Below are 19760 nucleotides of genomic sequence, written 5' to 3' on the forward strand. Positions count from 1 at the left end.
TTACAGCCTATGAAGACAGCTAAATGCTGAACAAGTTAAACGTTAATTGTTGCTGGGTCTAATTAGTACAAGCAATTTTATTGTGCGAAATTTCATCGACTTTTTGTCCAACTTCATCTCCTGCAACTCAATATGTGATAACATAAGCGCCAATATGTCAAATTATCTCTGAAAATATTTTGCGCTTTGCGGTCGGTCTGCTTAGGTTTTTATCTATGATAGTTATATAATTTAAGTTATGTATTATTTTCCTTTTTTATATAGCTACTTTACCTCCAGTACATGTTATTAAAATTTGTCATTCATAAATAATTTGATGACAGACGCATACAAAAGCTTGCATGTGTCTGGTCAAGTTCTTGCACTACACATTGCATAGCAGGTAGCTTTCTATTTTCTTTCTTTAAGAAGTATAAGGGTATTTAGAAGCGATAGCAAAAACAAATCTTATACTTACGGTGCATCGCCGTAAATGGGTCTGCTTTGCAGTGAATATCCATGGGATAGCAAAGGAAGGAGAGATAATCGACTGAGGTCGCCGTCTCGCCTCGATTATGCAGCTTTCAATGCGGGTTAGAAAACTGCTGCTGTCCGTTTAAAGCTTCAGAGCCGGCGGCTCGCTGGAGAACTTCTTCTTCAAGTTATTCTCGCTTCACTTCCTTCAGGGGTATAACGAGTTTGGCTTGAAGATCATGTCCGTCACTTGTCTTAGAAAGCGAACAAAAAAATCTTTTCGCAGCAATTTGAGCGGAACTGGTCGTTCAGTGGATGCTTGTTGGCCACATATTTTAGAGGAACGGTTTTTTTTTTCTTCTTCTTCTTGTTTTTTTTTAAGAATCGCTGCCAATTTGCTTTGCGCCGCTTCCAAGTGTCCGCTCTTGAACATGCAGTGTAAAAAAATCCGTTTGATATATCAGCAACGCGTTTCTGGGGTTACGAGTCACGCAGGCTGTGTGCGGGGATGATACCGAAAAACATGGACACTGCGAGTGTCTCTAGCGGTCCCCCTCTCTGTAAGAATGGGATGTGCCTGTTAGAAGCTTTGGGCTGAGAATGAAAGCCCTCTTCCCGGTGTGTGTGTGTTTCTAAAAGCTGCAGTCCACCCCCCCCCCCCCCCCCCCCCCCCACCACACACACACACCTTCCTCCTCCTTCTCCTCCTCCTCCTCCTCCCCAGATCCCCCCTCGCATAGAGATGGATGACTTGTCAGACAAAGGCAATGGATTCCAACACTTTGTGATTCGCCAACGCAAAAAAATCCGAAGCCCAAATGAGGAGGTCTCTTCGTCTGACACTTCGGGAAAGGGAGGGATGCAAACAGGAAAATGAGTGACTTCGGGTTGGGAAATCGAGGAAATTAAATGATAAGGAAGAGGAAATAATAATAGCTGCAGTCCAATTGCTGTGATTTTTTTTTTTTTTTTTTTTTTTTTTTTTTTAACATTTCGTGCAACAAAATCCTTTCGCGTCGGTGCTGATTCCCCCGTGCATGAAAAATTGTGGAAGATTCGTTAGTATCTTAGGTAATTAACTGTGCAATAAGGCTGATTCACATCATTTCATCACTTTAATGACCAAAACTATCTTCAGGTTTAGGTTATTTATTTGTTTTATTTTATTTGCATTTTTTGGCCCCAAGTCATGGAGTGGATTCTGATTATTCCATTCAGATATTTATATAAAAAAGAAGCACTTTTACGCACAATAAAATAAAATAAAATAAAATAAATCACGACCACAAACTTTGACTTGATTTCAGATTTTAGACATCTGCTTTATTCTCTGTGATGTCCTTTAAATTTATTAGCTGACTATGTTGGTTCGCCTGTGCTTGATGTTTGATGTGTAGATGGATTTTGAGGGCTCTGTTTAGGGTGTTATTTTGGAGACAGCTCTGTAGATGGCGCTGTGTGGTATGGCTTATTTTTTAAAAGGTAGGTCGTTTATGTTGGTGGAAAGATATAAACCCGCACATGACAAGCCTGATTGTGGCGGGCTAGAGTTTTAAACTTCCTGCAAATACTTTCTCTGTGCCAGCTGTATATTTGTTTGAAATTCTAGTAAATTCGTTTAAGGACCGTGCCAGCAACAACATGCATAAAATATGATATTTGAGAAGAAAAAAATATGTTATTAATACTGCTTACTCGTTCATTACATTGCAGGTTATTAACATAAGAATAGACCAATTTCAAGTCCATTTAGGCCTATATGTCAGTTATTTTACCATTTCGTTTATTTTAGATTGTGTGTGGAGAGGCTTATACTGTACATTTGCTCTTGTACTCTTGCACTATAATAATAATAATAATAATAATAATAATAATTATTATTATTATTATTATTATTGTTATTATTGTTGTTGTTGTTGTTGTTTTTGTTGTTATAAGAATGAATAAATGTAGGAACGAAATTTTACTGTCACTTTAATGTTTTGTCACATGATTTCACTCACTCTTCTTGAGCACATTTGCTCACAGCAGTACAGCAATAAAGCATGTTGCGAAGTTATTAGGCTTTGAGAGCTATTTATACCAAACTATGTAAAAAGTTGTAATAATCGAAAATATTTTCTCATTGCTAATAAAAATAAATTAAATGTTGTTAAACAATTTCTAATAAGCACGACTGATCTGTCAGTTCTGTTTCAGCAGAATGTTTTATGTGAAATCAGCTTATAATAATAATAATAATAATAATAATAATAATAATAATAATAATAATAATAATACATCTGGTTATTATTATTATTATTATTATTATTATTATTATTAGTAGTAGTAGTAGTAGTAGTAGTAGTTCCAATATATTATTGGTGTAACATGTTATTGTGATACTGCATGTGATAGCCTCCTCACGTTAAACACGTAGCCACATCAAAAATGTAATATATATTATATAAATATTACAGAAAAAATATATAGCCTACATATTTATCACTTGTGACTGCAGTAGTCTAACCATTTAATGATAAGTAAGAAATGACTGAACTGTGGGTGACTGTTAGGGGGGGAAAAGGCATTTCATTTAGCCTCTGTGTGCTTTGTGGCCGATATGGATTGGGCTAAAAGAACAGGAGGCCATGTTGTGTTGTGCCTTGCGGCTAAATTTGCGGACGATCCTTCTTTTTGTTAGTGTTTTTGGAGGGAGCTTCTGGTACAATATGTAACACCATGGGCTGTAATTTCACACTCCACTACACATTTCCCCTAAAGCTGCTTTTATTTCCCCGCAAGACCCCTGCTTTTCGCCTCTGCTCAACTTTAGTGTATTACTTACTTCCCGTGTTAAATGGAAGAAAAACTAATTGCAACTGATCATACTGTAGTAGACTATGCATGGTAAAGATATTGAGACTTTCTCAGGCAGAAATACGGCACTGATGTCATAAGATTATCTATGTTTTTTTTCTGTCCTTTCTCTCACGGCGCCCTATCTCAGGTTAGTCTGACCGTTAGTGTTCCTGATGAGATCAGATCTTTTCTGTCAGACACGATTAGACAAAAACTGTGATAAATCTCACTTCTCGATTTCTGCAACGAGTCCTGGTATGACATGTAATCGCCAGGCTGATAATAGATGTGACGAGTTATTATTATTATTATTATTATTATTATTATTATTATTATTAGAGAGAGAGAGAGAGAGAGAGAGAGAGAGAGAGAGTTGGATTTAGGGTAGTGTGGGGGGGGGGGGGGGGGGGGGTAGTGTGTCTGTGTGTGTGTGGTGGGGAAATATCTGAGGTGCACATTGTGCTGCTCTGCTTTTAGTATGCCGTCTAAGTTTGTTAGCAGCAGTCAGCCATGTGAACAGTAATGAACCTGCAGCGAGGAAGAGGGACACCCGTTTCCAGTCATATCTGGAAGTGTGTGCTTTCTGTCCCCATTCACCTTAATAACAGGCCATATTATGACGACGTCACCAATCGATATTTACTTCAGCAGACCGGTGCAGGTTAGACCCCGCTGTACACTACTTCACAGCAAGTGATAAATAAACCACACATAATTCATAAAGACTATTAACTCTTAACTCACGAATTTAGCCATGTGTGTAATATTTAGCAAAATAAAGCAAAAAAAAAAAAAGAAAGAAAAAGTCAAAACGACAGTTACAGTGGAGACGAAATATTTGAAAATATTGAAAACTAAAAGCACTGTATGTTCAAAATATATTGTATGTTTATACTACTAATATTACCATATATCAAATATATTATATTATTATTATTGTTACTTTGTTGCTGTTATAGGTGTAATTCATATGTTGATATATATATATATATATATATATATATATATATATATATATATATATATATATATATATATATATAATGCATACATATATATTTATGTATAATTAATCAATTAAATGGATTTTTCCTCCAGTTTATCCGAGTGTAGTGTCAGTGCCTATGAGGCTGTGTATCCCTCTCTTCAGCTGTGTGTGGTATCCAAATGTTTTGCTGTTTTCTGACAAACAGCAGGACGGCCTCCCCAGCGCCATCATATCAGCTGCCTCCTTAGATTGCCTATTCATGTTGTCTATAGGGTGAACAGATGGACCATCAATTTAATTCTATCCTCGCCACCATCAGAGATTGATTTTGTACTTGCTTTTAATTTTGCCATAATTAATTAGATCATTACAAGTGTTTTTCATTGATCTTCCCATTTACACCCAAAATGGAAAGGTAAATTAGCATGTGATCTATGTTTTCAATTAACTGACTGATATAACACAATATTAATTACCATATTGAAAGCCACTAATATTATGAGTAAAATTCGAATAATAATAATAATAATAATAATAATAATAATAATAATAATAATAATAATAATAATAATAATAAAATCATCATCATGCATGTTTTATTGCCATTGTTGCTGCTATTATTATTATTATTATTATTATTATTATTATTATTATTATTATTATTCTTGTATAATAATTAATATTGTGTCTATATCCGTCAGGGCACATGTCCTGGTGCTGATCTAATTTGCTGAATCTTCGTATTTACACTGGCTTATGGCAAGGTAAATACAAAGGAACTTCAAATGAGGACCGCATGAAAAGACCCGTTACCCGACAGGCTTACAAAGGTGGGTTCAGTTTTACTCACTATAACATCTTAAAAGTACTTGTACTGGCCAACTGAACGAGACTTGCCTAGCACAAATAGCCTAAACACCCAGGAGAGAACATTTAGGAAAGGAGAGAAAGAAACGCGGCACTTACCTGATCGAGCAGGTCTCTGAGCCATGCCTTTCCTCTGTCTAATGGTCCGTACGGGCGGTGCAGCCCACTGGCTGTGTCCGGCCCTGTGCGCTCTCTCCCCGGCTGGGCGAGCTGCCTCTCCCCGCTGCCTGCCACACCATCTGAGCGATCATCCAAAACTAAACTGTTTTAGACGGCAACAACGAAAAGAAGGACAGCGACCTCTGCTTCAGTGCACTAGGGACTGATAAAGGAGAGAAATAGCAATCAAAGTAAATAAAGCGTTTCAGGTATAATATAAAACGAAAGAACAAAACTGGAAGTATAAGCGTGGACTAAGAGGATATGCTAAGAACAGCTCGCAGGGCTTTTGCCCTTGTGGGAGACTGAAAGGTAGGACTAATAGCAATGAATATTCATGATTATTTCTTCCGTATGTAGACCTGCGGGTTGTTATTTATTTATTTTTTTGCATTATGTGTAGTATATTAATGTGTATTTACATATTATGAGGTGTAATAAGTTTTGAGAAGTTGGAGTAAGAAAGTTCAAGGCGAGGTGGCAAAGTTAACGGAGCCGTGATTCTCATTGGCTGCACCTCGAGGTGAACCTGTGCTCAGTAGGAGGGCCCAGTTAACTCACCCACCTCATATAATAGCGGTGTTAATGATAACCAGATGATTCACTTATAAACATCACATAGCTATAAACTAGTTTTGGTTAGGTTCAGGTTTTCTCTTACAGCTTTTCTCTCACACACTTTGACCTGTTTGGCTAGTAGGCTTATGGAATATTATTTTTAAAGCCTATATTAAATAATACAATAAAGTGTTTTTAATCACAAAGATTAATCCAACGTGCTGATATGTCCTGGAAGGGTGGTTATGGTGTGCAAAAATTATTATTGTACTTAAAAATAATTATTCAGTGTGTTCTTGGGATTGTTAAGGGTTCTTAGCTTCCTAGAAGGGTTTTACACTCTAGACCTTTTGCCACAGAAACATTAAGGGTTCCATCAGAGGGCACTAATTGAATTTATTATTATTATTATTATTATTATTATTATTATTATTATTATTATTATTATTATTATTATCTACTATGTGTTTGAAGCATAATTTCAAAATGTGTCGAGTAAGTGTCCAGTTGAAATTCATTTGACAGGTATACATTAAGCCTTAAATATGATCAAGGGTCTATAATCTATATTGTTTTGAAGAGTTTCTGTTTATTCTTTGGTGTTCTTAACTTTAGGGGATGGTACTACCTGCTTAATACCACCTTAATACTTACTTGTTAAACGAAATTTTGTTCACTTGTACCACGAAACATTTGACATTTAACATTCTACATTTGAAGTCAACCTGAAAATTACTTAAAAACGTAAAAGTACTGTTTAAACATATGCATACTACGTGTTTGTTTTGTTTAGATTTGTTGTGTTTTGGTTGTTTTGCAGGAGACTGATGTGAGTGGATTAGTGAATGATTTGAAAATAAACTTCTCCTTGGCCAGAAGGGGCACTGTAATTCACCACTGAGGATAAATGGATAATTCACTTAGAATGTAAGTTTTATATGTCACAGTTGACCATGATTAGCAAATATAGTGCTGTTGAGCAAAGCTGGAAAGTCGAGTAAAAATGACACAATGATAGTTAATAATGCATGTAGCCTACACATGTAGCCACACGTGCAAAATGCATTCATTTCGTTTGCCAATACAATCGCCTATACAGGACGTGTTTTAAACACACACTTATAAATATAGTTCATATTTAGTACTGTAAAAAAAAAAAAAAATAATTCTCGAGGCAACTGCAAATTACTTTTCTTGCGCGCCCGCGAGAGTCAGGTAGAATAATTATTTCTCTGTCATTTATTTTATCTGATGTAAGCCTCGTCTTTGCCTATGGTCCACATTCTTGGAATCATAAAGACAGGGCAACGTATCATTAGGAATTAATGTGCTGTTTAGGCTTAATTAAAGCAGTCAGATACTGCGAATGAAATTATAAAAATGAGTTCGCTGTCACCAGGAGCCACATTTCTATGCTTTTTAGATATTCAGTGGTTTTAGATATTCAGAACTCTCACAAACTGTTTGTTAAATAGGAGATATAGGGGCTATAATAATTTAATGCGGAATTTTATAGCTTCACCACGCTCTGCCGTTCTTTTGGATATTGTATTATCGCATTTTTATAAGTTGCTCGTGCGTTCATGTTCCAGTTAGCAGCCTTTATCTGTATTAGCGCGCGCAGTTAAACTCTTTGGTGAGCTTTCGGTTCATCTGCGCGTCTCAAACAGCTCGAACATATCGCTGAAAACAGGATTTTATGTGTGCCACTTTAGTGCAAACTGCTGTGGACCGTTCTCCTCGCATAGGTAGCGTTTCACCATTTCAACCAGCTATAATTTATACGGGAAATCAGCTAGATCTCCTGCTTTAGGACAAACTGTGCGTTCACCAAAATGACCCCGAAGTGACACTTCATTTCAGCCATTATTTTGGGCATTTGTAAAACTGATAATCATCCTGTATGTTTAAATTTCGTTCTTTCTCAGGAGAGAAAGACTTTTTTATTTAAAAAAAAGTCACCCTTTCTGAAAATAAGTTGTCTACAATTTAGAAAATATATTCAAACATAATACAGTTGACCTCTAAGGATACTAACAAACTGCAAAACCACATGCTGAGGACAAAAAATAACAATATAAAATAATACAATACATTAAAAAAAAAAAAAAAAAGAATACTAACACAACCAGGTGATCATTTCAGATTCAGTACTGTAGCCTATACATTTAAGAAAATGTAACATTTTTGATGCTTTTTAACAATAATAAATAATTATATTTAAAAAAAGATGGGAAGACCCGTTTTTTGTAATATGTTTTATTTTATTTTATTTTATTTTAGTATATTTTAGACAAAAATCTTTCATTTTCCATGTAATGATTGTCAATTTAAGTGGATGCATGTATGTGTTTGTGGATTAGCCCCTGAGGCAGTCTCAACCCAGCTGCCTCTGTCTAAAGCAGACAGGAAACAGCTTCCACTTACATGTCCACAATATGGAGAGCAACGACCTTCTCCAGGCACCCCATGTCATAACACACACCAATTTCAGACAAACGCATCCTGGGCAAGGTGTACATTTTCAGCCTTTTCTTTCGTTATGACAAATTGACTGTTCAATTGGAAGATTATTTCCTTGCAGTTTGTTAATGTGTATATTTTAAAGATTGTTTACAAAATACACTAATGACTGATAATGAGCCAATTATAAATCTGAATATATAGGCATTTTTGGGGAAAAAAATGACTCTCTTTTGCATCCATTTACCAACATGTCTTACCAATATCTACATGCACGACTCCATCTCTTTGTGAAAGTTACAGCTTGCTGTACCCCTCTGATCAGACCCTTGTGAGCACTGCCAGTTATGTTCAGTAGTGTAATAATCATAGAAACAGTGAGTTTGATCTATAGAAGCCATAATAGGGCACAATGAACCTCCCTTACACACACTGCTTAGCACTGGCAGTGGAGACTGACATACGGGAGAAGCCTGAGGAGTGATCTGAACAGGGCTATTTGATTGGCAATAAAGGCAGTTGGAGTATCCGTAATGGATGTGAGATTTCTCTTGTTAAGTCCATTTGGCCTGGGCGTTGTGACTGAAGTCAGTGTGAGGCTAGATTGAAAACTCAGGGAGAGGCTGATTATGGTGTGTGTTGGAGTTTTATTGCATAGTCCATTACGCTGGTCAGCGCTTACACTACACACTGTCTCCCAAAGCAAAGGCTTGGTGGATTAATGGAGCAATGCTGCAGTACAATCCAACCCCCTCAGACATCCCAACCGTTATTTCTCGTCACACAGACTTTAAACTTGTCCCAATTCCTGCAGCATTTAATGTTAAATAAGTTTCACCCTCCCTTCTTCCCCATAGAAGGGCACAGCAGGTCCCTACACCCTGTGAATATGCTACTCATCATTTATCTTCCCTCTATTTTTGGAAAGGATGAACAGCAAATGTCAGTCTTTTCTGCCATAGTTAGATTTGTACAGAAACTGTGAGGTTTGACTTTTACTGTTTATTTGGTGTCATTTGAATGCATATTTCTATACTTGGAAAGATGTTAAAAAGATCAGGCAAAAATGTAATGAAAACATAAACCTGATTGCAAGCATTATTTTTTTAAAATTATGCATACAGAAAATTACATAACACAAACAAGACAAAGGGTATTTTTTTTAAAAGCAAAAGAGAAAACTGTTATACTGATGATAAGCTGAAAAAAATCATGAGCACACTACATTAGAAAGACATAATAAATAATGGAACAAAAGTACAAAATTCTCCCTGCGGAAATCTGGACTGCTTCGTAAAATCTGGTCCCCACACCAGCAAGCCCCATCAACTCATCTCCCCTTGCCAGCTTTTCATATTTAAAGCCAGTACGGGTTTAATTACCAAATGATGACAGTGTCATATGGTGCCATGATGGCACAGGATATGTGCGAGACACTGAGTGACAGTGGGAAGCTGGAAAGCAATACAGGAGCGAAAAAAAATAGCTGAGACAGTAAAACATCTGTAATTTGCAATTCGCTGGTGTTCAATGGTTGCTCATGGATTAAAGATTAAAAACTATTGTCTGGCAGATGGAAGAGAGGGAGAGAGAAAGAGAGAGGGAGGGGGAGCTTCTGAGCAGCCCATTTACATTTGTATAAAAGAAAGCACTGTTAGGATAATCACATGGAAAAAAAATAAGCTGTCTCCATTACATACTCAAGGCAATGCCTCCATTAGCCCTGTATGCAGATGTAGATGCTCCTTTTCTCAAATCATACTGTAGCGACAGCATGGCGTTTAGCTGCAGTTTAGCTGCTCTGTGTCTTCTTTGGTGTAAATCCAAACTTCATATTTCAATAATGACAACATTTAAGATGTTTTGTTTACAACAAACTAAAATGTTACAAAGAATTGTGACAGTTGTTACTACTGCACACTATTAAAAGTTGAACCAGAGTATTTCCAAGCAAGTTATTAGGACATACTTTTTTCCCCTTTCCTACACTGGTCAAATGAATAGGGCTCTACACCTGATCCTTTATTGTAATTGTAATTAATTGCTGTTTTGTTAGTCATGCTGAGTCTTAATGAGTTTACTCTTCCTAATAAACAGTGAGAACCAACACTGTAAATATCATGTATAATAAAATGATTTTAAAATATTGTAATGGCCTGATGCTACTGTATATGTCTGAGACTGACCCAGGGTTATTCTAGTTGGATATGCTTAGAGGTTTCTTTGATGCTCTCTGTGAATGGTTATAGGTGGGGGGTAATGGGCAGGCCACTGGTGCATGGAAGACCACCTGAGATATATTTTTTGGGCACTAGCTGGTCATCTGACACCATAGCTCTAGAGAAGGTGCTCGGCACTGGATTTCATGAAAGCACTAACAGGGCTGAATTAAAGGACCTCTTCAATAAAACATCAGCTGTTTTGAATGGCACACGCTTGAGCTGCTGGTGTAATTGACTTTTTGACTTTTTTTTTTCGGATTTGCATGGACTATATAGAGAGCTCACCTGGATAGCATTGCTCTCCGCCAAAATTACAGTGGTGTGTGTTATGTTACATATAATAATCACTCTTCACTGTGCACTGTTACTCAATAGGGCGACTTAATTCTTTAATTCTTTGGAGAAGGGCTCTCTGTAAGCAATCACTGAGACTACTAAAGTAGATGTGTATATGGTACGTATTTAAGTGGAAAGAAGTAATGAAAGATGAAAATGTGATATATATATATATATATATATATATATACACACACACAATGAAGTCTTTTTGCTTCATTGTTCTATAGTTTGGAAAATGTACATCATATTTTGCTAGTTAATAGTTTGGTTCTACAGCTCTCATAATTTAGTACATCCCAAATGTATTCAAATCATCCAAGAATCAAAGCCTTCACATTTATATATATATATATATTATTTAGATATAACCTTTCCTTTCAGTTTTAGTGGAAACATCACATAAATATGATTCATTTTCCAAAAAAGCTTATGTGAATTCAGAGCACAAATACTTTGTATGATCCCAATCTGATGTATTGTACACTTAAACCTGCTGTCTATACAGAGCATTAGATAGAGTAGTACCATACTAAACTGCTTTGGATAGATGAGTGAGAGCCAAAGGTGAATTACACAGGGGGTTGTTGGTATCTGTGCCTCTGATCTCCCTCTGATAGCCCGCTCACTGCCGAACATCTGTCACGCCGCATGCTGCGCTCACTCACACGCGGAACGTCAGGTGATGCTGTTGCATGGTTATCCGTGCAACATGGTCCATGTGGAGATCCCCAACATCGCTGCTCATTAGCAGGGAAAGCAAGGCTGAGCTGGACTGCTGGAGCTGTGGCTGGGTCTCGGGATGGAGCCTGGCAAACTGGGCAACACATCCAAAGTGGGCAAGCCCCTCCAGATTGCATGGATATCAGAAGTGACATCACAAAGCCAGCAAAAATTAGCATCCCTAATGGTCTGCCAGGCCAAACATTATTCTTCATGATGAGGGGCAGCCATGCCTGCTTAGGGCTTGTGGTGAATGAGCCAAAAGCAGTGGAGGCTTCTCAGCTCTCAACCCCGCCAAAACCAACATGCTCCATCTTCCAGAGTCATAAAATATATATTTTTTTAATGTTAAAAAGCTATAATGTTATAAATGCTATAGTCCATTGTTTAAATACCAATACCAAGATATTGTTCAAAATGAACAGTGTGCTTCCAGGATTTGAAATGTTAATTTTACAGAACATTATATTTGCAACTCTGACGCTTAATAGGATTCTTGCATTATTATTTTAAATTATAAGGAGAAGGTATCATGGCAACCCTGCATTACAGAAAGCTGCCCCATACCTAGTTTATTAGGGAGAATAGCTGGCATAGTCTAAGAACGTAAAGTCACGAATGATCAATGAAAAGAGGAGAGTGGCTTGGCAGATTTAATTAATTACAGAACATTAAAATGTTTGTTTACAGAAGTGAATACTTACAAGGGGTCTGATGTAAATTAATTTGAAATGTTCTTCCCCCAGTCCCTGAAACATGTCGACAGCAGTTGAGGTAGTTTCATGGCAGGTAAGCGTATGTCTCATTGGATTTCCATCAATTGCTCAAAGGTGTGTTTGAAAACAAAGATGCATGGTGCACAAATTAGCCTGAATGGTAATATGATTGCATATTAAGAAATCTAATTAGTATTCAAGAGAATACAAAGAGAAGAGCTGAACAACATTGCTTTAATGCATCTGACAGAGATTTCATAAGCATGCTGCCCTTATGTTCTGTTCAGCACAAAATCACCATTTTTTAAAAAAAAAAACCTAAAATAAAAATAAGCCATTTCATCCATCCACACAAGGCATTTCCTGTTTTTAATTTTTAATTAATTTGCTAGCACATCTCATAAAATGTTTTTATAATAGTTATTAATATGAATATAATATGAATATACAGTTAATTAATATTGATATGAAAATATGAATATACAATATAAGTGAATATACAGTATGTTTCTATGTACAAAAGCCTATCTATAAAAATATTTTCAGTGTCTGCAACAAAATAACATCTTGTGTGTGTCTTGTGTGTGTTAATATGTGTTTGTATGAGAGAGAGAGAGAGAGAGAACGAGAGAGAGAGAGAGAGAGAGAGAGAGAGAGAGAGAGAGAGAGAGAGAGAGACTGTGGTCAACAGGTCTCCTGAGGTTCTCCTCCTGGACAATGATGTATTTAAGTCCTCTTAGAGGTCAGATGGACTTTATCCAGCACATCACCTGCAATCAATAGCGTTGGTAAACCAGGCTCAACCGAGTGGCTGTAAGAACTCCCCTTATAAACAAACTCACAGAGAGGCCGGCACGGCCCATTGCCCTGCTAAAACCGCAGCCAGGGTCCTTACACATACGGGCATATAATGTCACTATGAGAGAACACATTGAGGAGGAAAGTGTCAGAAAATAAGAAGTAAACTGACAGGTGTGTGAATGTGTGTATGAAGGCTAATGGGTCACTGCAGAGGGAAGAAAAGCAGAAAACACAGAAACTCATTGGAGTGTGGGACGAGTGTGTTATACAGGGCATGTGTAATTATTTTGCCACACTGTGTCATTATTAGTACTGCTCAGGATTCAGGATGCTCAGGACTCACTGCACAACACAGATGCAACATGCACACATAGCTATTAAATGTGTTTGACAAGATTTTGTAGCATTATATGCTTTTATGTGAACATCTCACTTAACATCTTAGAAAATGAAAATATCTTGAATATGGGCAAATTCAAATAATAGTTCTGATTATGAAAATATTTTAAACCAAATATATGATTATTAAACCTATTTCTAAACATTTTGTACTAATTGCAAACCTGATATAATCTTGTTCAGGTGGCAGATAGTTTTTCTAATGTTAAGCATTTATTTATAGAAAGATGGAAAGAGAATAAGAACATTTAAAACTTGCAATGAACAGGCTGATTTATTAGATATTTGATTTATTATAATCTCATAGAAATATTTTATATAATTGCTCATACTCAAGAAGATTTTCACTTGCTAACATGTAATACTGTAAGAATGAAGGCAAATCCTGTTTGACAGACATTGGCTAAACACTAAGTCAATGTGAAAAGTTTTTACTTTTATTTATTTATTTATTTATTTATTTATTAGATTTTTTTCATCCATGAATGATATTTACATATGTGAGAAAATGGGATGTGGATTATTATTTATCAGCATTAGCTAAAGGACATAATGGTGATCATAATGAAGAGCAGAATGTGTTGATTTTTATTTAACTCTTTTATTTGGCATCATGTAAGTTATTTTACATATATGTTATTAAGTAGTATCTCATAATTACATTTCAAGCAGACACATAAATTGACTAAAACAGTTATTGTGAAAAGCCAGAACATGGTTTGTTGACGAACTGACACATAAAATAGGAGCACAGGCTCAATCAAGGCCTTTCTACTTGGATTGAAAGGAACCCATGAGCCCAGGCAGCAAAGGCAGATGCTGTGGGGTGTGTAGCTACTGTAAGTGGCTTTTGAAGAATTGGCACAGTCATCTGGTGAACACCTCACATCTCTCACAAACAAATGAAGACCCAGCACTTCAAAGTGAGATTGATATCTCTGAACTTCATCCCGAATATTCTGAATATTGAGAGAGGTGCACTCCTCCCTTGGGATTGTAGTGGCGGCTTCTCCTCCCCTGCTCTGCCAAAGAGGGGAAAGAGATTGCCCCCGTAGATCTTTCATGTTCATCAATATTCACTCATTCATTGTGAACCATGGCAGCTGAAATTTGTCCAAGTATTGCTGGATGGATGGCCCAGGGATCCACTTTGTCGCAGTAAAGATGTCTGAAATTGAGTTGCAGAATTAAAATAGAACAATCCTCAATTTTTACAGACTCCAGACACTGCTATAAATTTTACTTAGTGACTGAAAACTTTTCCATTTGCACCGTGGGTCCTTGATGTACCCAGCTCTTTAATAGGTCATGGATAGATGTATCCGGTTTGTGCTGCTTTCAGGCCGAATGCGATATTTTTGTGGGTTTGGTAAATCTAGCACAGACCTAGCTTAGGTTGTTGTTTTCAAACTTAAGTTTTAAATGAGACTGGCTAAAAAGGTTTTTGTGAATCAGACACCCAGTTCCTAACATTTCCATTACCATTTGTAGTGTTGGGCAGGGCTACACTGAACTGATGCCCAGAGTTTCTCTCAAGTGAAAAGGCATTTTAATGTTTTAATACTTGCAGATGTTTTGATAAATTGTGTGGATTTTAGAATGAAAAGAATTGATACAGTAGGTATCCCTTATCTAGTGTATACTGTCAATAATATCAACCATGAGGAAATGCTTCAGTGACCTGGTCCTCCATGGGTCACAAAATAGGCAAATGGCTTTGACACGGAGGCAATGGGCCAACAAGGTTTGTCTCTTTGTCAATAAACCAGGTGACACCTCTATTGATGTCCTGTTTTTCAGCATTTGAACACTGAAGAAGATCATACACTTAGATGTTTTTGGACACCTGTCTATTAAAAATGTTATTAATAACTGACAATTGTCTTTAGTGTTCTGCAAAACATAACGCATTATAGACTAACCACTTTTATTATAGCTTATATTATAGTTTAACTTGAGGAAAACTATATCACATGTACACGCACTGGCCACTTTATTAGGAAGACCTGTATACTATCCAATCATGTGGCAGCAGCACAATGCATAAAATCATGCAAGTTTAAGTCAAGGCTTCAGTTGCTGTTCACATGATACATCAGAATGGGGAAAAAAAAAAAAATTTTTTTTTGACCATGGCATCATTGTTAGTGCAAGATGTACTGGTTTGAGTATTTCAGTATATCCTGGGATGTTTATGCACACTGGAATCTAGACTTGACAGAGAATTGTGCAAAAAACCAAAAACATCCAGAGAGTGGCAGTTCTGCAGGCAGAAATGCCTTGTTATTGAGAGAGGTCAGAGGAGAATGGCCAGACTAGTTTGAACTAACAGGAAGGCTACAGTAACTCAAATAACCACTCTTTACAACATATAACATGACATGTTATATGTTGTAACTTGCAGCAGATGGCCTACAACAGCAGAAGACTGCCTTGGGTTCCACTCCACTCCACTTGTTGTTGGCCAGCAACATGAATCAGAGGCTGCAGTGGGCACAGGCTCCCCAAAACTTGACAGTTGAAGATTAGAGAAACATTTCCTGGTCTGATTTCTGCTGCAACATATACAGTAGATGGTAGGGTCAGAAGTCGCCACCAACAGTAAGATTCCATGGATCCAACCTGCCTTGTGTCAATAGTTCAGTCAGGTGGTGGTGGTGTAATAGTGTGGAGAATGTTGTCTTGGCACACTCTGGGCCCCTTAATACTAACCAGGCATCATTTGAATGCCACAGCCTATCTGTGTATTGTTGCTGACCATGTGAATCCCTTTATGGCCACAATTTACCCATCTTATAATGCCTGCTTTCAGCATGATAATGTGTAATGATACCAAGCACGAATAATCTCAAAATGGATCCATGAACATGACAATGTGTTCAGTGTACTTCGGTTGCTACCCCAGTCACCGTATCTTAATCCCATGGAGCAAATTTGGTATGTGGTAGAAAGGGAGATTTACAACATGAATGTGATGCAATCACATTAACATGAATCAGAATCTAAAAGGAATGGTTCTAACACCTTGTTGAATCTATGCTACAAAGAACCGAGACTGTTCTGAGAGCGGGGGGTGGTTCTACCTAGTATTAGTATGGTGTTTCTAATAAATAGGTTGGTGTGTTGGGACAATATTTGGGACAATATAAAAAAAAAAATAATTGTACATAAGTACAAAAGTACATTAATACAAAAAATAATTAGCGGGACGTTTCCTAGGCTTTCAGAGATGCTCTCCTGTACCTTTTGCTGGACATAGCAGAGATTTGTGGAGCTGCTCAGAGATTTGTGGAGCAACTCCTCCCAGAGCAATTTGATTGGGCTAAGATTGGGTGACTTTCAATTACACACAGAACTGTCTCCTTGCTTTCCGGATATCGCAGTGATTTGAAATGTCTTTGGTTTCAATTAACTCAATGACTGAATCATAAAATCATTATATGATAATCAATAATTATATGAAAATTTGTATTCATTCATTCATTCATTCATTCATTCATTCATCTTCAGGAACTGCTTAACATCCTTGTCAGGGTCATGGTGGATCCAAAGAAATCCCTTGAATACTGGATGCAAGGTAGGAGAATTTCGGATGGTACTCCAATCCATTACAGGACACCACACAAACATTCACACACATTTAATTATTTCTTCAGCCTTAAGCAGAGAGCTCCTGTGATTAGTACAAAGCAAGCCACTACTGGTTAAATGGCATTATTGAGCACCTTAGAAAAATACTATTTACCGTTGCCACATGATTTTCCATATGCTTGCCTAGCAGGTGTTCCTCAGAGAAGATAAATCGTGACAGTCTTCCTTCTCAATGAGAACGAAGCCACTGGTGCTACTTTAGTCAAAGACAGTGTTCGGCATGTCTGGGATCTGAACCTGAATAAAACTCACCTCTCTACTGCACTTTGAATGATAGATAAATCCAGTCTTCCACTCTATCTACTCTATAATGATCTTCCCTCAGAGATAAATCAATAATTGCTAAGCTACAAAGACCATTTTGTCGTAAAATGGTAATTAGCATGGGTCTTGACCTCCCTCATGGCATCCCCCACTCACCCATCTGAGGACCAGGGCATGTCCAGAGTTGCCACTTAATGACGCTAACATTACACACTCGCTGAACATTGTCGAGCTTTTGTCTTCATTCACATCGAAATGAAGTTCTTGGGGCCCACGTTTATCAATCATGGTGGGGCTCCAGCTGTTCGCCAGTCTTTGGCCTGACTTCAACAGCCGTGCTTACAAATTGTCTCTGAATAGCATGGAGCACAACCCCCTCCTTTTTTTGTCATTCTCTGTTGACAAATGTTCCTCTGCTGCTTTTCCCAGACATGGCCGACCCTACCTTCTGCTCCTCACTATTCAGGCAGGATTTTGGGCCTCATGTTCATCTAGCGACAGAAGCATGATGAGCCACTATGGAATTGCTTCAGAGGATCTACTGGCTCGTTGAGGTGTTGTTAGATGATATCATGATATTGTAATTATTTAGTGTCAAAGTCCATATTTTACATTGAAAGAGTGGATTTGACGATATTTAAAAGGGGAAAAAATGCTTTCTGACATAGTTGCAAGGTTTAAACATACCACCAAATTGTACTTAAAAATGAATCTGGAGCACCAGTATCTGGTTCTCTTTTTCAGTGCATGTTCCAATCCTCCAGAGTAGTCCATAAAATAGTAAAAAACAAAACCAACATCTGTGAAGATATGGGCTTGCCCCAGAAGGATGAATGACGTACGGTTTCTCTTTCCTGCTGTTTTGAAAAGTGAAATAATTAAGATAGATGAACAGGCGAATTAGTTGTCTTCCAAGGTCAAGTGCTGATTGCCTTATTACTCTATTACCTCACTGTTGTGAAACTGTTACCACTGACACTTTTTCATGATATTTGGTTCATCCACAAAAGAAAGGGAGTGAGTGGGGGAGTAAGAGAGATACAAATTGATTGTTTGGCGGCCAAATCAGTCATAGTCATCTTCGGTGGATGGATTAATGGGTTTGATGGCTGTTGCAGGTTCAGGCATGGAGACGCGCTGAGAACAAGAAAAATTGTTTTGGGCCCCCGGGAGTTGAATCGATGTGAGTAGCGTGTCAGTGGCACAATGTTATTTTGTGGATGTGTGTATGTACTTTTGTGTGTTTGAATAAAAAAATCCTTAAACAGGGCTAATTAAAAGTTGTGGAGATCTGGCTGTAAGTGTTTAAATATAAATGTTTGGACTCATGTTTGAGAATCATTTCTAAACATTTAGTATAATAAATATAACAATAGTAGAATTATAGTATTAACATTGTAAATAACTATGGAAGTAATGATTAGCTATACCAAATCCACTACCTTAATATTGTGACTTAATTCAGATTCATTTTCCAGTCCTTCTTGAATAGGCCCTAAAAAGGTCAGCAGCTGTGGCAAAAAACAAAATCCATTTTCTGCAGCCAAATGTAAATAGGTCCAAATGCTGGATGTTCAATTCATCTCAATAATTCTGGAGAATGGGAAAGTAGGTGGAGCTGAAGGGAGCATCATGTCTTTATGCTAGTTGTTGCATAAAATTATGTTTTTATGGTTTGAAGTATTTACTACCACATATGAATGTGTTTAGTATTGAAATTGTGTTAATAATACCATAATGGAAAAAAAAAGGTTAAGGTTTTCTAAAATTCACAAGGGTAAATGAAAGATGTAGAAGCTACTCAGACATATCGTATATTTTCACAGATTAAATTATGAGAAAGCTACAAAAGTAGGCAATGGTGTCATAGAATTGCTTCTATTGAAGAACAAAATAGGGTTTGCTCCATGTGCTGAGACACAACACATGAACATTGCTCCCTGAATTATGACGGAGAGCCTTCCTACCTCAGTCTCGAACAAGTCCACCCACACTAAATCTGTATCAGTGGCCCACAACATTGTAGTGCAGCTAAATCTCCATTTTAGCTTGCACATTTTCCTTTCCATTCAAACAGGGCATGTGTGAAATTAATCAACTCCCCACTGTAATTCTAAATATTTGCCACGTGGGCTGATTGGGGTCAGTGGCTCAATCCCACATCAGGAGAATGCGCACTCTGCATCATGATTGATTACCGGAGTGGCTGCACATATTATTATGAAATGAATTTATTAGCTTTAAATCTACTAGTAATGTCCCACTGTTTTAGGTCCTTTATGCAATTTTCAGCAAGTCAGGCATGGGTGACAAGAGCGT

At 37.3% G+C, this 19760-nt stretch overlaps 1 protein-coding gene across 8 annotated transcripts in view; it reads right to left on the reverse strand.

Annotated features, from left to right (window-relative positions):
- The window catches only part of pax2a (paired box 2a), a 28920-nt gene extending 27817 nt beyond the window's left edge, over positions 1–1103 (reverse strand). For all 8 annotated transcript variants that reach the window (XM_017464244.3, XM_017464246.3, XM_017464236.3 and 5 more), the window contains exon 1: positions 458–1103. In XM_017464244.3, coding sequence (XP_017319733.1) covers positions 458–500 — 43 coding nt within the window. In that variant the 5' untranslated portion in view covers positions 501–1103. The remainder of the gene's footprint in view (positions 1–457) is intronic.
- Between the last annotated feature and the right edge of the window lie 18657 nt (positions 1104–19760).

This window comes from Ictalurus punctatus, chromosome 3 (genome assembly GCF_001660625.3).
Source record: "Ictalurus punctatus breed USDA103 chromosome 3, Coco_2.0, whole genome shotgun sequence".
Classification (NCBI taxonomy): domain Eukaryota; kingdom Metazoa; phylum Chordata; class Actinopteri; order Siluriformes; family Ictaluridae; genus Ictalurus; species Ictalurus punctatus.